Below are 19,053 nucleotides of genomic sequence, written 5' to 3'. Positions count from 1 at the left end.
GATCTGGTACTGCCCCCTAATGCAGGAGTATTGGAGTCAGGTTTTTCGGGAGCTGACCAGATCGACTGGGTGTTCCGCTCCACTGGAGATCTCTATAGCGGTGCTTGGATATATCAGGAAAATAGGCCTCGATAGAGAAATATAAATGAAATGGGCCAAAGGATTAATGCTGGCGTGGGTTGTAGTGGCTAGAGAGTGGGGGGCGGACACACCACCAAATATCGAAGAATGGAAGAACCTATGTGGGAGGGTATGTAGATACGAATATGCCGGTACCCATAAATAAATAGAGGAAAAAGAAAAAAAACCTGATATGAGATCATGAAATCAACCTCTTCTTTTTTGGTTTTGTTTTTTCTATTTGCGGTAACCATCAAGACAACCATGGGGGGGGGGAGGGGGGGGGGGGTTATATTGGCTTTTTTGCATATGTATGACATGAGAAAAGAAACAGGACAGGGACACATTCCTGATGTCTAAGGATAAGCGAGTAACAAATGTATGTGTATATACAGGAAATATCTTCGTGCATGTCCTGTTGTATTATTGTTTATTGTTATGTCTTGTTTCTGAATTTTTTATATGATGAAAGGGAAAAATAAAAATATTCATAAAAAAAAATAAAAGTCCTCGCGCATGCGCGAGTATAAGTCAGATACCGTGGGAACAGAACCGGGAGGCATTGGAAAACGCTAGTTAAGTCCGGGCGCATGTGCGAGGCTTTGAAGTTACGTTGCGAGATGATGACCCAATTGGTCTCGATGATTAATAGACCTATCAAAAGGAAGAAGGCGCGGTATTAAGAAATAGGTACATGACGACTCGGCACATCACTGGCAGTTGGGAACAAGGGATCAAACACGAATCTTTAAGAGATGGTCTCCGCCCCCAACACTCACACCTGCACTATCCCCTGAAGACGCTGGTTAGCCAGCGAAACATGTCAGGATGCAGGGTGTATGAGTGTTAATTTTTAGGCAGTGGTAGTGAGGGAGCTCTCTAATAGGAGCGAATGTATAGCTATATAGGTAATAAGAGTATATAGCGAATATGGAACTATAGGGGACAATTAATAGTGGCAACCAATAGCAGCTGCATAATAACATTGAAAATACTGATTTACAATAAAGAGCAGTCTGCACCACTGATCCTCCATATAGTGGTAGTGAGGGAACCTCACCAGAGGAGTAGATATATAGCTATACAGGCGACAACAGCTAAGGGTTATAAGCAAACACAGGCCAGAAATAACTGTGGCAATAAACAGTAGTTGGGAACTAGAAGTGATAGATAATAAAATAGAGCTGCCCGCACCACTCATAGTTTTAATCAGTCTATGTAGTGTCTATGTATAGATATCACGGTCGGCGTGGCTATCACATATGTGACACAGAGGGAGGGAACGAGGAAGGCCCTGCCCAAGTGAGAGGGAAGATGGTGACCCCTGACTCACCTGGCGGCTGGCACCTGGCTGCCCTGACGTCCCTAGACGGGTTCCTCACCCGTACGCCGATCACGTGCCTAAAGCCCTGGCTTTCCCTGAGCTGAGCCCTAGGTAGTGAACAGGGCGATGGGAACACTAGTCCGCACCACTAACTCTAAGGGAAAACACCAAGGGGAGGACAGACAACACAGACTCAACATATATTCCCAGGTGGGCGACAACAAGAGACAACAATAAGCCCAACAGGGATCCGGAGGGTAGCACTCAGGAACGACAACCAGAATTAACCACTCCAGTGGGTCAGTATAGATGTCCAGGCAGGAAGCTCTATAACTGGCAACTAGAGAAGTGTGAGGGGAGAATATAAGGAGGTAGGGAGTGGCAGACACGAAACAGCTGAGGAGGAGAAGCTACGGATCCCTGAGAGAGACAAAAAGGATAGCAAGGCAAACACAGAAAACAATAACTAAGAAACACCATGATCTTTAGATATAGAGCGCGCAGCCACCCGCTGCGACTTCCTAACCCCGGGTATAACGGAGTCAGACGTGGCTCTTGATACCCTCGTGACAATAGATAGTGATAAGTTATGAGAACGGTTTTTAAAAAAAAAATAAAAATAAATAAAAAAAACAGTACATTATCCAAAGACGTATTTAGGTCCAATTGGACCATCAATTAGTTCTCCTTCACTTGCGGCGCTCCGTTCTCGCTGGGACCTGCACCTGTAAGACAATGGGGGCATATCCTAGCGATAGTTGCCCCCATTGTCCATCATGAGACAACCCCTTTAATAGGGCCTCTCATGTGCTCAAGTCACCACAAGGGGCATCCCGCAAGCTATTGGAAAGGGGCCTCATTACTAAGGAAGCACAGTTGGCAGAAGATGGCGCAACCCGACCAGACAAGATCACCCCAGACTGGGACACTGCCTGAACTGTGAGTTGCTTGGGCTCTCTGGGGGAGCAAGGACCAGGCATGAAGTGTCGATCTAAGGCAAGGATAGTTTTTTCCTGCCCCACTAACTCACTTCTTCTTCAACCACTGAGGTCGGAACACCCTGTTTGGGTATTTTGCCATGTTGGCTATATGCTGTTTTGTTTTTTATTCCTTTTTTTGTTTTCTGAGCATTTGTTTTTCCCATTTTTCGAGACTGTCCCTGAGGATAACAACACTGAGTTGTATGGTACACCGCGCCGGGTCTCATCCCGTTGCTGCAATGAGGAAAGGGTACATATGTATACACAGAGGGACTATGCTTATGTGTCATGGGGTTAAAAGTATTTTCACTTGATGTGAGAGGGCTGAACTCCCCGTACAGGCGCACGCAGCTATGGATGGAGATACTCAAATCTAAATGTGATATAGCCTTTATACAGGAGTCCCATTTGTTGGCATTGGATGTACATAGATGCATGCTCCACAGATTCCCAGTGATAATTCATTCTCCTGCTGTTAAGAAGAGGAAAGTGGGGGTTTTTATTTGTGTTAAGGCTTCTGTTGAATTTTCACTGACAAAGCGTGTTACCGACTCTGTCGGGAGATATGTCTTACTAGTCTGTTAGATTGATAGAAAACAGTACACGATGGTCTCGGTGTATGCTCCCAATGTCCGACAACCAGCCTTTTGCAGGAGACTATTTAAAAAAGTGCAGAAAGAAGCAGTAGGAGAAGTGGTTATGAGAGGGTACTTTAACATTCCGGTTAACTCAGACCTTGATTATAGCTTAACACACAGTAGTCACCGTGTTGACTTCCAAGCAATTCTTCACAAATCGCCTTATCATGATATCTGGAGATATCAACATGGAGGAGAGCGTGACTAAACGTTAATCTCCTCGGCTCACCTGTCCCAATCCCTGATTGATTATATACTAGTCTCAAGAGGTCTGCTCACAGAGTTACCGTGTCGGACATTGCGAGTGCCAGGTGGTCTGACCAAGAGCCTGTGAGTAAACCATTGACAATGATCTTCCTAACCCCCCTCCCCCACAATGGAAATTGAACCCTTACCTACTCAAATGTGCTAAGAGGATTGAGGGATACACTGACAAGCTGAAGGAATTCATGAGATTTAATAACACATCAGAGATTACTACTGACACCTTGTGGCTTACGCACAAAGCATACATTGAGAGGTGTATCTTGCTGCAGTCTGCTGCACGTCTGAAGAGAAGCAGAGACCTGGCAGTGCGGGATGCTTTGATGCAACTACAATCTGCAGAAAAGAGGTATAAATCACACCAATCTCCCTCTTCCCTAGTCGAGTTACAGGACTGCAGGTTGCACTTGAGATCACTGCTTCTATACCGGCATTAGCTTGGCATGAGGTGTCTTAAATCCAATTTTTACCGTAGGTTGAATCATAAGCAGGCGGAAGCTACTGTAGGATTGATAGGCTACATTTTTCTAACTCGACTGTCACCCACCACCGAGAAACTGTTCAATGGTTCTATGATATCTGGCAATATACCTCCTGATATGCTCTCAGCCATAGTTGTCACCCTGCCCACACAGGGGAAATTAACCGGCAAATTTTAGACCGAGCTCCTTGCTGAATGCCGGCTAAAAAATATTTTCCAAAACTGCTAGCCACTCGGATTAATGCTTTCCTGCCCTTCCTGATTGCCACCGATTAGGTAGGGTTCGTACCGGGCAGGCAGTGTAGGGACGGCACTAGGTGCATGATCAATCTCCTCTAAATAGCCGAATGGTCTAGGACCCCTATAGGCTTTGTCTCCTTAGATGCCGAAAAAGCGTTTGATAGGGTCCACTGGGGGTTCCTGGATCAAGTGTTACAGAAATTTGGGTTCAAAGGGCACATATTAACAGCTGTCTCCAGCCTCTACTCCAAACCTTCTCCCGGGGTACTGGCCTCAGGGTTTCTATCTAAGGCTTCCCTGATCACCAACGGCACAAGACAAGGGTGCCTATTACCCCCCCTCATTTTCACCCTGGTTATGGAACCGCTGCGGAACTACTCAGCACTTGCTCAGATATCTCGGGTATCCCAGTATACAAGTGCTCCCATGTTATTGGGCTCTACGCAGATGATGTCATTCTGACATTAACTGACTCTTTCAGATCTCTACAGGCAGCATTTAAGATCATAACTCAATATTCCTCGCTCTCTTATTACAAGCTCAATGTCTCTAAAACAAATATGTTACCTATTAATGTCCCCGACAAGCTTAGAGATTGCATTCGGAAACATTTCCAATATAATTGGGCTGAGAAGTCACTGTCTTATCTAGGAATAGAGCTGACGCACTCTGTTAAAGAGTTGGTTACATCTCACTTCAGAAATTTAAGAATGGAACTGCAAAGGGGCTATGCTAAATATGCACTGGTGCAGCTATCCTGGATTGCAAAAAACAACACAGTAAAAATGCTAATCTTACCGAAAATACTGTATAAATTCCTCTGTATCCCTCTTAAGATCTCGAAACACCTAATTGTGCAATTGCAGGAAGACGTGGTTCATTTTATATGGAGCGGCTCCCGACCTAGAGTTGCCAAAAAAGCACTACCCCCCCTCCGATTAGGAGGACTAGGTGTCCCTGATTTTTATAGTTACTACATTGCCAATCTGCTGGACCATGCGACAGAATGGTGGTCACCTCCCTCGACCCACCAATGGTTGCACATAGAGGAGCATTTTATCAGAAGGAAATCCCTGAAATCTCTATTGGCTGCATATGGTGTAAGACCTTAAAGCCCTACCCTGCGCCTAAGCACTATGCAAGCCACATTCTTCACTTCATTGGTCCCGCCTATTCAAATCTAGCGGTTGTTTACATTTTGATGCCCTCACCTTCTCTATAAAAGTCCTTAAACATCATATTACCACACTATCTCTCTCTAGATGTCTAGAATGTGGCATTGACACTTTGGGATGCCTTTTACCAACTCAGTGCTAGTAGATTTTCAAACCCTGCACTCTAAATTTCCTTTCCATGATTCCCTCAGGTATTTCTGAGCAGAGCTGAGCCACTGAATGGGCTATTTACAGCTGACACCCCACAACACTCCAATCTATCTATTTGGTACTCCACCCTAGTTACGGCTGACACTGAGGTCAAACAGCCATTCATGCTAAAATGGAAAGCAGTTATCTTCATGGCAAGCTGCTTTATATTGGTCTATGAAGTGTTCTCGTTGTATTACTCACACGGAACAGAATAGGAAAATTCATCTCAGATGGTACTTGACCCCAAACAGGCTATCCCACATCATTCCAAATATTCCCCTTTGTGTTGGAGGGGATGTGGGGAAATAGGCACACCAACTCATATGTGGTCAAAAACTTCTGGTTTGCTATATCTATCTATTATTGAGGAAGTTATGGATCTGCAGATATCATTAACCCCGCACTAGCCATTCTCTGCATGGGTCTACCAGAGATCCCATACCGCGCTCGCTCGATTATGGCCCATATCCTCAATGCTTCAAAAAAGGTGATAGCGAGCTGCTGGACTTTGGCACAACCCCCCTCAATAAAGGAGGTAGTCCAATTGGTAAATTTCCATATGCACTGTGAACTTGTCTTTGCTCCTACAATGCAATTCACGATGGTTACACATATTCGTTGCCTATTGTGGCTGACTAGCACCTATGCCACGCCATTACCACCAAGTGTTAATTAAAGCATAGAGGATATGCAGCCTACTGCATGACATGTGACCCCACTGCTGGTGTTCCCGAAGTGAATCTGACTGATGCTGTGTATGCCTAAATTTGATCAGTGACCATATATGTACTTAGGAACTACTATGCTCTGTTTACTATGTTTGTTTTGTTTTCATCCCTTTGTTTTCTGCTAATAGCTTTCTCTATTATGTATACTTATGTTTTTGAAAAAACAAAACTTCAATAAAAATCTATTGAAACTATAAACTAGCACCCTATCTGTTTACAATCAGAGGTTCTTAGAAAATATATTTTGATTAAAAAATATCTGAGCCCTTGCATCAACAGTAAGGTGACCTCAATATGGATGGGAATTTTTGGTGACACATTCCCTTCGTTTATTACTCCTGGCATTTCTGGAGCCATAATACTTTTATTTTTCTGTTCACATAGCCGTATGCAGGCTTATTTTTATGGGGGGTTGCATTTTCTAATGGCACCATTTGTTATTACATACAGTGTACTGGCAAGCTGGAAACATTTCCCAATGGGATGGAATTGGAAAAAAATGCAACCCTGTTTACTTCATTCTCTAGGTCAGTGCAATTAGGATGATACCACATTTGTATAGTTTTTCTTGTGTTTTAATACCTAAAAAAAACAATATTTTATTTTCTTTGCATATTCTTCACCATATTATAACCCCCATAACTTTTTAATTTTTATGTCTACGGAGCTGTGTGAGGGAGGGTTGACCTGTACTTTTCAATGATACCATTTTGGGTGTGTTTGACTTTTTGATCACTTTTTATTCAAGCAATGAAAAAACATTATGCTGTTTGACATATGGGATAAATACTTTTATATTTTAATAGTATGAGCGTTTATTTATTTTTGAATTTTTATATTTATTTTAATATAAAAAAAATGTTTCCCTTTTTTAAGTCACTCTAGGTGACTATAACATGCAGTCATTACATTGACTTTTGTATTCACACAAAGATTGACAATTTTTATATTTTATAGAATACAGAATTCAGTAGATATCAAAGCAGTGCTACCACCTGCAGGCCAGCATTGAAGTATACCAGTAATAGGCCAGGAAGCCTCTTACAGACTCAGGCCTATTACTACCATGGAACGCCTTCCCTGATTTCAGCCAGAGGAAGACATACCGGGCTGGGAAGCTTCCAGTTTTAGTGCTCTCAGATGCCGTTGTCACATTTGACCCCGTCATCTGAGAGGATAAATGGCTGTGATCAGTGTTATCACCAATCACAGACATTAGCCCCAGGTGTCTGCTGTTTAACCACCTCAGCTCCTCTAGCTTAAACCCCCTTAATGACCAGACCACTTTTTACAATTCTGCACTACACTACTTTCACGGTTTATTGCTCGGTCATACAACTTACCACCCAAATGAATTTTACCTCCTTTTCTTCTCACTAATAGAGCTTTCATTTGGTGGTATTTCATTGCTGCTGACATTTTTTGCTTTTCTGATATTAATCAAAATAGTCCGTAATTTTCTCAAAAAAAGTGTATTTTTAACTTTTTCTGGTAAAATTGTTCAAATATAATTACATTTCTATACAAGTTTGTGTCAGAAGTTATTGTGCTACATGTCTTTGATAAAAAAAAAATCCAATAAGTGTATATTTATTGGTTTGCGCAAAAGTTATAGCGTTTACAAACTAGGGTGCAAAAATGAGAATTTCCGCATTTTGAAGCAGCTCTGACTTTCTGAGCACCTGTCATGTTTCTTGAGTTGCTAGAATGCCAGGATAGTATAAATACCCCCCAAATGACCCCATTTTAGAAAGAAGACACCCCAAAGTATTCGCGGAGGGGCATGGTGAGTTCATGTATGATTTAATTTTTTTTCACAAGTTAGCGGAAAATGACACTTTCTGAGGAAAAAAAAAAATAAAGTTTCCATTTCTGCTAAAGCGTGAGAAGAAGTCTGGAATCCAAATGTCTAAAAATGCCCTCCTAAAAGGTACTCATTGGAATTTGGGCCCCTTTGCGCATCTTGGCTGCAAAAAAGTGTCACACATGTGGTATCGCCGTACTCAGGAGAAGTAGGGCAATGTGCTTTGGGGTGTATTTTTACATACTGTATACCCATACTGTGTGTGAGAAATATCTCTGTAAATGACAACTTTTTACATTTTTTTATACAGCATGGGTATATGTAAAAATACACCCCAAAACACATTGCCCTACTTCTTCTAAGTACGGCGATACCACACGTGTGACACTTTTTTGCAGCCAAGATGCGCGAAGGGGCCGAAAGTCCAACGAGTACCTTTAGGATTTCACAGGGCATTTTTACGTATTTGGATTCCGTGAGGGGTATGGTGAGTTCATGTAAGATTTTATTTTTTGTCACAAGTTAGTGGAATATGAGACTTTGTAAGAAAAAACAAAAAAAATATATATATTTCTGCTAACTTTTGCAAAAAAAAAAAAATCTTCTATGAACTCGCCATGCCTCTCAAAAGTGATCTTCATAGCGCCGCAGCGATTTTACGGTGTTTTTGCAGTGATCAGAAAAAAAATAAAAATTCTGTCACTGCGGTGGGGCGGACTGAATGCAAGTGTGCGCACAAGATCAGGCCTGATCGGGCGAACACTGCGTTTTTTGTAGAGCCTATAGAGCATGTCCTATTCTTGTCCGCAATTGCGGACAAGAAAAGGCATTTTCTATATAGTTCTGGCAATATGCGGATCCGCAAAATGCGGAATGCACATTGCTGATGTCCCTGTTTTGCGGATCCGCAAAACACATACGGACGTCTGAATGGAGCCTTACAGGGGGGTGATCAATGACAGGGGGGTGATCAGGGAGTCTATATGGGGTGATCAGGGGTTAATAAGTGACAGGGAGGGGGGTGTTGTGTAGTGTGGTGATTGGTGCTACTTACAGAGCTGTCTGTGTCCTCTAGTGGTCGATCCAATCAAAAGGGACCACCAGAGGACCAGGTAGCAGGTATATTAGACGCTGTTAATAAAACAGCGTCTAATATACCTTTTTGGGGTTAAAAAAAATCGCATCTACAGCCTGCCAGCGAATGATCGCTGCTGGCAGGCTGTAGATCAACTTCTTAGCTGCGCGTCGCTGTGAACCCGGCCGCCTGCAGGACGCATCCCTGCGTTAGGCGGTCGGGAGGTGGTTAAAAAGCAGACACCAGGAGACAATGGTGCCTGCTGCGCTCAGGAGTGGACACTATATTTAAACTGGGAGTGAAGGGATAAAAGAATACCAGTATCCTCTCCTGACATGTCTGTTTTAGTAAATACATGTTTTCCATATGAAATAACTATTGTAGAGCATCTTAGAACTCTGTGTTGTGCTCTTCCTCCTTTATTCCACCTAGAAAGTTATGGATAAATTGACAACTGGGTGTCATCAGTTGGATCTGTCACCCCACATGAATAATGTGTCAAAGTGATACTATCCAATCAGTGCCTACAGTGTCAGAATGTGTAGAGACACACCATGTTCTCAAGAGGAATCACAATGGGGACTACGTTTTTACTTGTTTATCCTCAGCATGCTGGTTACAGTTTACAGTATTTGTCACAAACTTATCAGTCCGGGCTCAAGATATTCAGCTTGGAGAGATGCGCTGCGAAGCCATACCCCCTAATGACATGACAGCATCCCTAGCAACAGGATGCAATGCTCTATTTCTCTCCACAGCGGGCGTGTACTGGAGGAAAACTAGCAGTGCTTGATTATTCAGCTGTTCTGTTCCTGTGTGCTATGTCTGACTAATGGAGCACCAAGTCATGGACCTATCAGGTTCTCATCCTGGGACTCGGTGCTCTATTTAAACCCCTTCTTGGCCATACACCTTTGCCAGTGATTGCTTCAGATTCCCTGGCAGTGCTCCTGGTTCTGAGTGTGGATTACTATTATTGTTTTTGATTATGGCTTGCCTTTGACCACTCTCTGTCTTGTGTTTTGGTACTGTGCTTCCCGTCTGTTTCTGACTTTGGTTTGGCTTTGTGACTACCCTCTGTCTATTCCCATATGATGCCATCTCTGTGTTGTTCTGTCTCTGTGTGTGTCTGTTTTGCACTATAGCACAGTAAGGAATATTGACTAGTTGCTGACTTGCCACCTAGGGCTTGCACTGCAAGTAGGCAGGGAAGGCTGGCAGGTTCCAGTTAGGGCTCACTGTTCGTATGTGTTCCTGCCTACGGTGGTAACAGTATTCTTTAGTGTTGAATTATGTGAAGGAAGGTGCCAACTGAAGTCCCATTAATGCCATCCCATAGCTCTATTCAGGAAACTAAACATTTCTGGTAATTAACCTCCCTGACGGTATTCCCGAGCGTGACTCGGGGTTAATTTTCGCTGCCAGGAGCGGTAACCCTGAGTCACGCTCGGGGTAACATTGCAGAGTACCTTCACCTTCTGCCGGCGATGTCCTCCGCTTGTGTTCTGCCAGATCTCTATATCTTGCGAAAAGTCTATACTAGAAGTGACGTGGCCGCACTGGAAGCGACGCGGCCATACAGCAATCAGCTGGAGGAGGGTGTGCGTAAGCGCACATCCACTGGCTTAGGAAAGAATCGTTGCAGCACCGATATAAAAGTACTTCTAGAAGTAAATCTCTGCACACCTAAGTGCGCACGTGCTGTGCACAAAGTACTTCTATCGCGGCGCTGCAACGATTCTTTCCTAACCCAGTGGATGTGCGCTTGCGCAGCACCGCGCACACCCTCCTCCAGCTAATTCCTGTGCGGCCGCGTCACTTCCGGTATAGACTTTTCGCAAGGTATAGAGATCTGGCAGAACACCGGCCGGCATTTGACTTCCTGGTTCCGTTCCCTGCGAGCAGCAGCTGCGCATGGGAGCGGAACTGGGCAGGAAATTCAAATAAATATAAACATAAAAAGTGACAAACACACATAAAAGAGGTTATACATTGTAATCTGAGAGGATTACACTGTATAACCTCAGATCTGACATTTGATGACTGTACAGTGCCCCTTGCCTGCCATTTTACTGTCATTTGTGGCCATAAAATATTTATGCAATTTTTTTTACCACTTTTGGTACAAAATTCCTGACATAATCATACCGCCAGGGAGGTTAAAATAGTTTAAAGTGCACCTGTCAGTGCAATCTGCAGGCAGCCTCTTATAGAGTTAGGAGGAGTTGAGAAGATTAAGATATATACAATAAATAAATATATATATATATATATATATATTTATAAATATATACACACACACACACTCTCTTATTAAGACCAGCGTTTTAGACACTGGTCTTACTAAAGTCCCATAGCTGGCGGAGGATCCACTGAAGTCATGAAGAGGCGCAGGCCTCTCCATAACTTCGGCGCATCCAGCGCTAGTCTAAATGTAAGACGGCTTCCGAGCTGTCTTACATTTAGACCATTTTCTACGTTTAAAACAGGGGTAGAAAATTATGAATGAGACGGGCCTACTGTCCTGTCCCCTTCCTCGCCCACGCCATGCTCGCAATTTTAGAAATAGCGCTAACGGGGAAAAGTTGCAGATAGCAGCGCAACTAACCGTTACGCCGCCATCTGCGCCTGAACTACGCCTAATTTCTAATTTTTACAATAAATGGCTTGCTAAGGGGAAAGGGGAATTAACACTTTAAACCTTTTTTCTTTTTATAAAACCTTTTTTTGTTTGTTATTTTATTTTAACTTTTTTTTTTAAGCTTTGTGTCTCTCATAAGGTCATACAAGACTTTTGGTGGACATCTAAAGTGCCTCTGTCACCAGGATCAATCTTATTAAACCAGGCACATAGCTGACAGCGATCAAGATCAACCATAACCTCCCAGACACTGTTCAGAGAGTTTGGCTGGTTTCCTTCACCGTAAATCTTCCATTTAAGCCCCAATGAACATAATTGGAAAGTTGTCGAAACCTGCTGATTTCAGCAGGATCGGCTATCTTATGTACAGTATATAGGGGCCTTCTCTGAATGAGGGAAGGAAGGACCAGGCATGTGGAATTTCTATGCCTGATCATATTGTTCTTAGCAAATCATGCATGTATGAGGCAGTCAGAAGGAACAGTTGTCGGCTGAATAAGTGTTCTGCCAATAGCTATTGAGGGTGTACAGTACATGAGGTTGAACTCTAAAACTTTTGCTTTTATTTGAATATGATAAAGGTACCTTAGCATGTGGCAAATTTTGTTGCTAAAATTTCTGAGACCAGTCAATTGAATTGGGTTCTTTTGGCAGGAATTTCTGCAAGCCCCATTCAGGTCAATGGAACCAATTTTCACTTGCAGAAGTTTCTGCTACAAAGGCCTTGATATCTATGGTGCGACGACACCCCTTTTAAATATTTATGATTTAGGGGATATTGTAAAATTTCCCAGTTTACATGGTAATAAAAAGAATATGACCATACCTGAGATTTTATCCCCGTCTACCTCAGCTTCACATTCTTTCTCCCAGTCTTCTGCAATTATTGACGATGTCAGCTCAGTAAACTTCGCCAAAGGACACGATGAAGAACAGCCTGGCAAAGTGACCAAGTATGGATCCACCAATAAGTCATTTTGGTAATACATTTTAACAGTGTATTCCCTGTAGGTTTCAAATAAAACAATTTGAATGATCATATTAAACCTCTTAAAAATACAATGTAACTATACTGCACAACCTTGTATATTCTGTAAACCAGTATTTGTATGTAACATTAATAGAGCATATTGAAATGTTTTTTATTGTCATGTAGACTCTGCAAAGGGGAACTGATTATTTGGTACTTCTTTCTCAGACCACCACCAGTGGGTTTGGCCTCACCACCAGCGCATTGACAGAAAATACTCCTTAGAAGCAAAGACTGCACCTTGTATTATTTCCACCTTTGATCATACAAAAAAAAAAGAAGTAAAAATTGATTTTTTTATATTAATTGAAGGGATGTTCAGGGCTACAGATATTGAAAAATCTATCCTTCGGATAGGGCATTAATATCAGATCGGTAGGGGTTCGATACCTAGCACCACCACTGATCAGCTAGTTTGTGCTTCAGCACAGCCAGAATCTATACATTATATGGAGCTGGTGGCATACAGCTCTGAACACTGTAGTGGTCGTGCCAGGGTACTGCATCTCAGTTCCCAAGCAAATAAACAGGAGCTGAGATTTAGGCCTCATGCACACGACCATTTTACAGGTCCGCATCTGAGCCGCAGTTTTTGCGGCACGGGTGCAGACCCATTCACTTCAATGGGGCCGCAAAAGATGTGGACAGCACTCCGTGTGCTGTCCGCATCTGTTGCACCGTTCCGTGGCCCCGCAAAAAAAATATAGCATGTCCTATTGTTGTCCGTTTTGCGAACAAGAATAGGCATGTCTACAATGGGCCGCCCGTTCCGTTCCGCAGATTGCGGAAGGCACACCGGCGGCTTTTGTTTTTTGCAGATCCGCGGTTTGCAGACCGCAAAAAACTGCACGGTCGTGTGCACGCGGCCTTAGTATGGTTGTGCCAGAAATTACACAGTGTATGGAGCCTTCTGCTCCATACAATATTAGTTTGTGGCTGCGAGGCTGCCCAAAACAGCTGATCTGTAGGGGTGTTGGTTGTCAGACCCCACCAATCTGATACGGATGACCTACCTGGAGGATAGTTCATCAATATCTGTAGCTAGAAGAACCCCTTGAATACACTGCACACTATTCTTATACTTGTGAAGGTGTGTTTTAGTAGGATATATATAATACAATGGATTAGAAATCTACATGATGAACATATTCTTCTTCCCTGCTGCCTGCCACTGTTTTTTCACCATCTATATGGTATCGGTTTCTAATACCGTGAATATCACCCCTCCAAACAATGACAAGGAGAACTTTTAGTAACTGCTTTCTCAGATACTGTATGTAACCTAGTCTCATTATTTCTCACCTACCCATTATCTGCTTTATAAAGTTCAAAAATATGGCATGCCGCATAAGGAGGTGATTTTCCATTGAAGACGTTCAGAGCCATCTGGAGAGCAACTATTGTAGTGTCATGCTATTGGAGAGAAATAGGGATTGTCTGAGAAAATACATTTACATAAGACATATGCAAAAAGAAACTTGAAATAGCTTATTTTAATGTAAAACATAAAAGTAAATGTGCCTGGTCATCAAATAGCTTTAAAGGGAATCTGTCACTAGTGTTGATTGCGAATATTCTAATTGCGAATTTTTATCGTGAATATCGGCACTTCGAGAATTCACAAAGATGTAGAATATAGCGCTATATTTTCGTAATCGCAAATATTCTAGATTTTTTTTTCATCAGTAACCTCCCTTCTTGCTTGTGGGCCAATGAGAAGGCTTCAATATCTTTGTCAGAGCTTAGCAACATCCCTAGCAACCAATAGGAAAGTTGCCTACCCCTTACTATATAAGAACCTCCCCAGCAGCCATTTTCTGCAGTTTTTTGCAGTTCTGAGAGAGAGCAGTGTCATTGCTGTGCTCTGTGCTTTCATCTGGATCCTATTCCTTATCCAATTGCATTAGATGGTTAGCTCATATATATAATACAGATAGTTAGTGGGAGATAGCCAGTGTAGGTTAGATAGTGATATAGTGTAGTGTTTCTCTGTTGTCCATACATACATGCTACAGACATAGTGCTGTGATGTCACAACAATACTTAGTGCACCAATCAGTAATATATACTCAGACCTGATAAAATGTGAAGTTGCGTGTATTGCGCAAAAAATATGCGCATCATTAGTGCCGATTTGCGCAATCGCGAAAATAATGACTGAAGATCATGAATTCTAGAATTCACAAATTTATTGCAAATATTATGCAAAAAATATGCGAAATATCGCGAAAACGAATATTGCCTATGCAGCTCATTACTATCTGTCACCACGATCTTGGACTACAGGGAGTGCAGAATTATTAGGCAAGTTGTATTTTTGAGGATTAATTTTATTATTGAACAACAACCATGTTCTCAATGAACCCAAAAAACTCATTAATATCAAAGCTGAATATTTTTGGAAGTAGTTTTTAGTTTGTTTTTAGTTTTAGCTATTTTAGGGGGATATCTGTGTGTGCAGGTGACTATTACTGTGCATAATTATTAGGCAACTTAACAAAAAACAAATATATACCCATTTCAATTATTTATTTTTACCAGTGAAACCAATATAACATCTCAACATTCACAAATATACATTTCTGACATTCAAAAACAAAACAAAAACAAATCAGTGACCAATATAGCCACCTTTCTTTGCAAGGACACTCAAAAGCCTGCCATCCATGGATTCTGTCAGTGTTTTGATCTGTTCACCATCAACATTGCGTGCAGCAGCAACCACAGCCTCCCAGACACTGTTCAGAGAGGTGTACTGTTTTCCCTCCTTGTAAATCTCACATTTGATGATGGACCACAGGTTCTCAATGGGGTTCAGATCAGGTGAACAAGGAGGCCATGTCATTAGATTTTCTTCTTTTATATCCTTTCTTGCCAGCCACGCTGTGGAGTACTTGGACGCGTGTGATGGAGCATTGTCCTGCATGAAAATCATGTTTTTCTTGAAGGATGCAGACTTCTTCCTGTACCACTGCTTGAAGAAGGTGTCTTCCAGAAACTGGCAGTAGGACTGGGAGTTGAGCTTGACTCCATCCTCAACCCGAAAAGGCCCCACAAGCTCATCTTTGATGATACCAGCCCAAACCAGTACTCCACCTCCACCTTGCTGGCGTCTGAGTCGGACTGGAGCTCTCTGCCCTTTACCAATCCAGCCACGGGCCCATCCATCTGGCCCATCAAGAATCACTCTCATTTCATCAGTCCATTAAACCTTAGAAAAATCAGTCTTGAGATATTTCTTGGCCCAGTCTTGACGTTTCAGCTTGTGTATCTTGTTCAGTGGTGGTCGTCTTTCAGCCTTTCTTACCTTGGCCATGTCTCTGAGTATTGCACACCTTGTGCTTTTGGGCACTCCAGTGATGTTGCAGCTCTGAAATATGGCCAAACTGGTGGCAAGTGGCATCTTGGCAGCTGCACGCTTGACTTTTCTCAGTTCATGGGCAGTTATTTTGCGCCTTGGTTTTTCCACACGCTTCTTGCGACCCTGTTGACTATTTTGAATGAAACGCTTGATTGTTCGATGATCACGCTTCAGAAGCTTTGCAATTTTAAGAGTGCTGCATCCCTCTGCAAGATATCTCACTATTTTTGTCTTTTCTGAGCCTGTCAAGTCCTTCTTTTGACTCATTTTGCCAAAGGAAAGGAAGTTGCCTAATAATTATGCACACCTAATATAGGGTGTTGATGTCATTAGACCACACCCCTTCTCATTACAGAGATGCACATCACCTAATATGCTTAATTGGTAGTAGGCTTTCGAGCCTATACAGCTTGGAGTAAGACAACATGCATAAAGAGGATGATGTGGTCAAAATACTAATTTGCCTAATAATTCTGCACTCCCTGTATTATCTGCAGTAATACATGAGTAGTACTGTAGATAAGCAGTCCATTTTATATTTTCCTACTGCCCCCATTCTCTCGTTGTCAGCATTTAAAGCTGTGCTGAAATACATTGTCAGAACTGCTGTGTATGCATACAGGAGTCCTTTCTTATGTTGGCATGGACTGTGTTTTAAAGTAGGAAATAATTTGTCAGGGAAATTCAGCCAATTTGAACCAGAATTGAATTGTTATAATTCCTCTAATCGCTATAAAAGAACACAAACAAGAAACCACAAACAAGAAAATGCACAGAGGATTTTTAACATACCGCAGAGTACATGATTAACTTGAGATTGCTGGATGGTGTGGTTGCAGCGTGTGTAATATTTTTTAAAATGGAACTCACAAGGACACCTACAAATAAAAGAAGAAAATAATAGTAATGCTAATAATTATAATAATGCTAATAATAATAATAATAATAATAATAATAAAAATGCTAATAATAAAATAATAATAATAATAATACAGTATTTTTAACTATTGAAGAGTATTGAAAGGAAATAATATAGTCACTATAGTCAGCAAACTTAGAACCTACCACTCTAAAATGCTCCTCCATATGCTCAGGCTCTTCACATACAATGTACTTGCCCCCCTGACACCCCCATCACTTCTGAAGCCCGCACGGCCGCAGCTGCATCTCATGTCATGCGGATGAAAACATCTGTTGTCGGGGGCAGCCAATAGTAGATGGTGACGGGGATGCTCCGTCGGTGACTGGGATGCTAGGGAGGCTCGTGCCCGTCACCACCTGATATTGGTTGCACCTTCCCCCCCGACGCCAGATGTTTTCATCCGCGCGATGGGGAGATGCTTCTGAATCCTGCACGAGCCGCCGCTGCAATATAGGTGCCAGGAGCGAGGTAAGTATATTGTGTGTGAGGGGCCCATGCATATGTGGGTCATTTCAGGGGCCGGATAACCCCTTTAAAGGATAAAGACACCTTTCATGGCATTTTTTATTATTGTATTGTACTCATTTTGAGCTAAAAATAATTTTTTCACTTGGTCTTTATTAAACATTTTCAGCCACTTTCTCTATTTAGAGTAGAGATTCTCTAGTACCAGACTTTGTGTTTACACTGTGTCCCATCAGACAGCTCAGCTGATAGCTCATGTGTAGCTTATAAACACTCATTATAGATCAATTCTTATCCTACTGATAAAAATGTGGCTTAAATTAAGTAAGTGTTTATGAGCTGTTAGAAATTCAGGTAAAGATTATGAGATGAAATGAATGGCCTCTTGCACACGAACGAGTGCACCCCGTGGCCGTCACTTTAATGGGTCCGCTATCTGGCCGTTCCGCAAAAAAGATAGAACATGTCCTATCTTTTTGCGGAACGGAAGTACGGGACGAAACCCCACGGAAGCACTCCGTAGTGCTTCCGTAGGGTACCGTTCCGTGCTTCTGCTGCGCACCATTCCACATCTCCGGATTTGCGGACCCTTGAAGTGAATGAGTCTGCATCCGTGATGCGGAATGCCCACGGAACGGCGCCCCTTGTATTGCGGATCCGCAAATTCGGTCTGCAATACGGCAACGGGCAGCACACAAATGGCATTTATCATATAGAGAAAGTTACTACAAGTCACTTACTAATGTATTGTGATTGACCATATTGCCTCCTTTGCTGGCTTGATTCATTTTTCCAGCAGATTATACACTAGTCATATCCAGAGGTTATGTCGACCTGTAATGCAGTGGTGGTGGCTGTGCTTGCACACTACAAGGAAAAAGCACCGGACTCTCTGGTGGCTGGGACCACGGGAGTGTGCCTATGCCTTTTTTTTATCAATTTATCAATCTACCTATATTTATCTATTTAATCAGGGCCGTTTCTGCCATGAGGCGAGATGAGAATCTCACCTCAGGCGGCAGTTTTCTGTATTTTTGAGGGGGCGGCATCCACACAGCAGTTAAACACTGCTGGTGGAAGCCGCCACTGTTCCCTTTGCGGAACGGAGCAGCTGGCCCCTAATAGAACAGTACTATCCTAGTCTGTAATGCGGACAATAATAGGACATGTTCAATCTTTTGGCGGAACGGAAATACGGAATCGGAATGCACATAGAGTACATTCCGGAACGGACACTGAAAGAAAATAAGTTTGTGTGCATGAAGCCTTAAGCTGCACATTCCCCCGGTCGCCTTCCCTCCCTCCCCTGGAGCGCAGGGAGCTGTGTTATCTAGTGTTATCTGTGGTTTTACATTGGACTGCAGGTAACACTACCACATTATCAGCAATAGTGTTATCTGTGGTTTTGCATAGGACTGCAGGTAACATTACCACATGATCTGCACTAGTGTTATCTGTGGTTTTACATAGGACAGCAGGTAACACTACCACATTATCAGCACTAGTGTAATCTGTGATTTTACATAGGACTGCAGGTAACACTACTACATTTTCTGTACTCAGATACCCATCACTGTGTTATCTGTGCTGTTACATAGGACTGCATGTAACAT

The 19,053-nt window shown here is 42.5% G+C and overlaps 1 protein-coding gene across 1 annotated transcript in view; it reads right to left on the bottom strand.

Annotated features, from left to right (window-relative positions):
- Nucleotides 1–19,053, bottom strand: part of ACP3 (acid phosphatase 3) — a 94,954-nt gene that overhangs the window by 12,658 nt on the left and 63,243 nt on the right. Inside the window, exons 9-11 of the mRNA XM_040432944.1 lie at nt 16,846–16,931; nt 13,999–14,105; nt 12,489–12,667 (exon numbers count right to left, since the gene is read on the bottom strand). Coding sequence (XP_040288878.1) covers nt 12,489–12,667; nt 13,999–14,105; nt 16,846–16,931 — 372 coding nt within the window. The remainder of the gene's footprint in view (nt 1–12,488; nt 12,668–13,998; nt 14,106–16,845; nt 16,932–19,053) is intronic.

The sequence above is a fragment of the Bufo bufo genome, chromosome 5 (assembly GCF_905171765.1).
Source record: "Bufo bufo chromosome 5, aBufBuf1.1, whole genome shotgun sequence".
In the NCBI taxonomy this organism is placed as follows: domain Eukaryota; kingdom Metazoa; phylum Chordata; class Amphibia; order Anura; family Bufonidae; genus Bufo; species Bufo bufo.
Note: the sequence above shows the minus strand (reverse complement) of the source record. Positions and strands in the feature narration are given on the sequence as shown.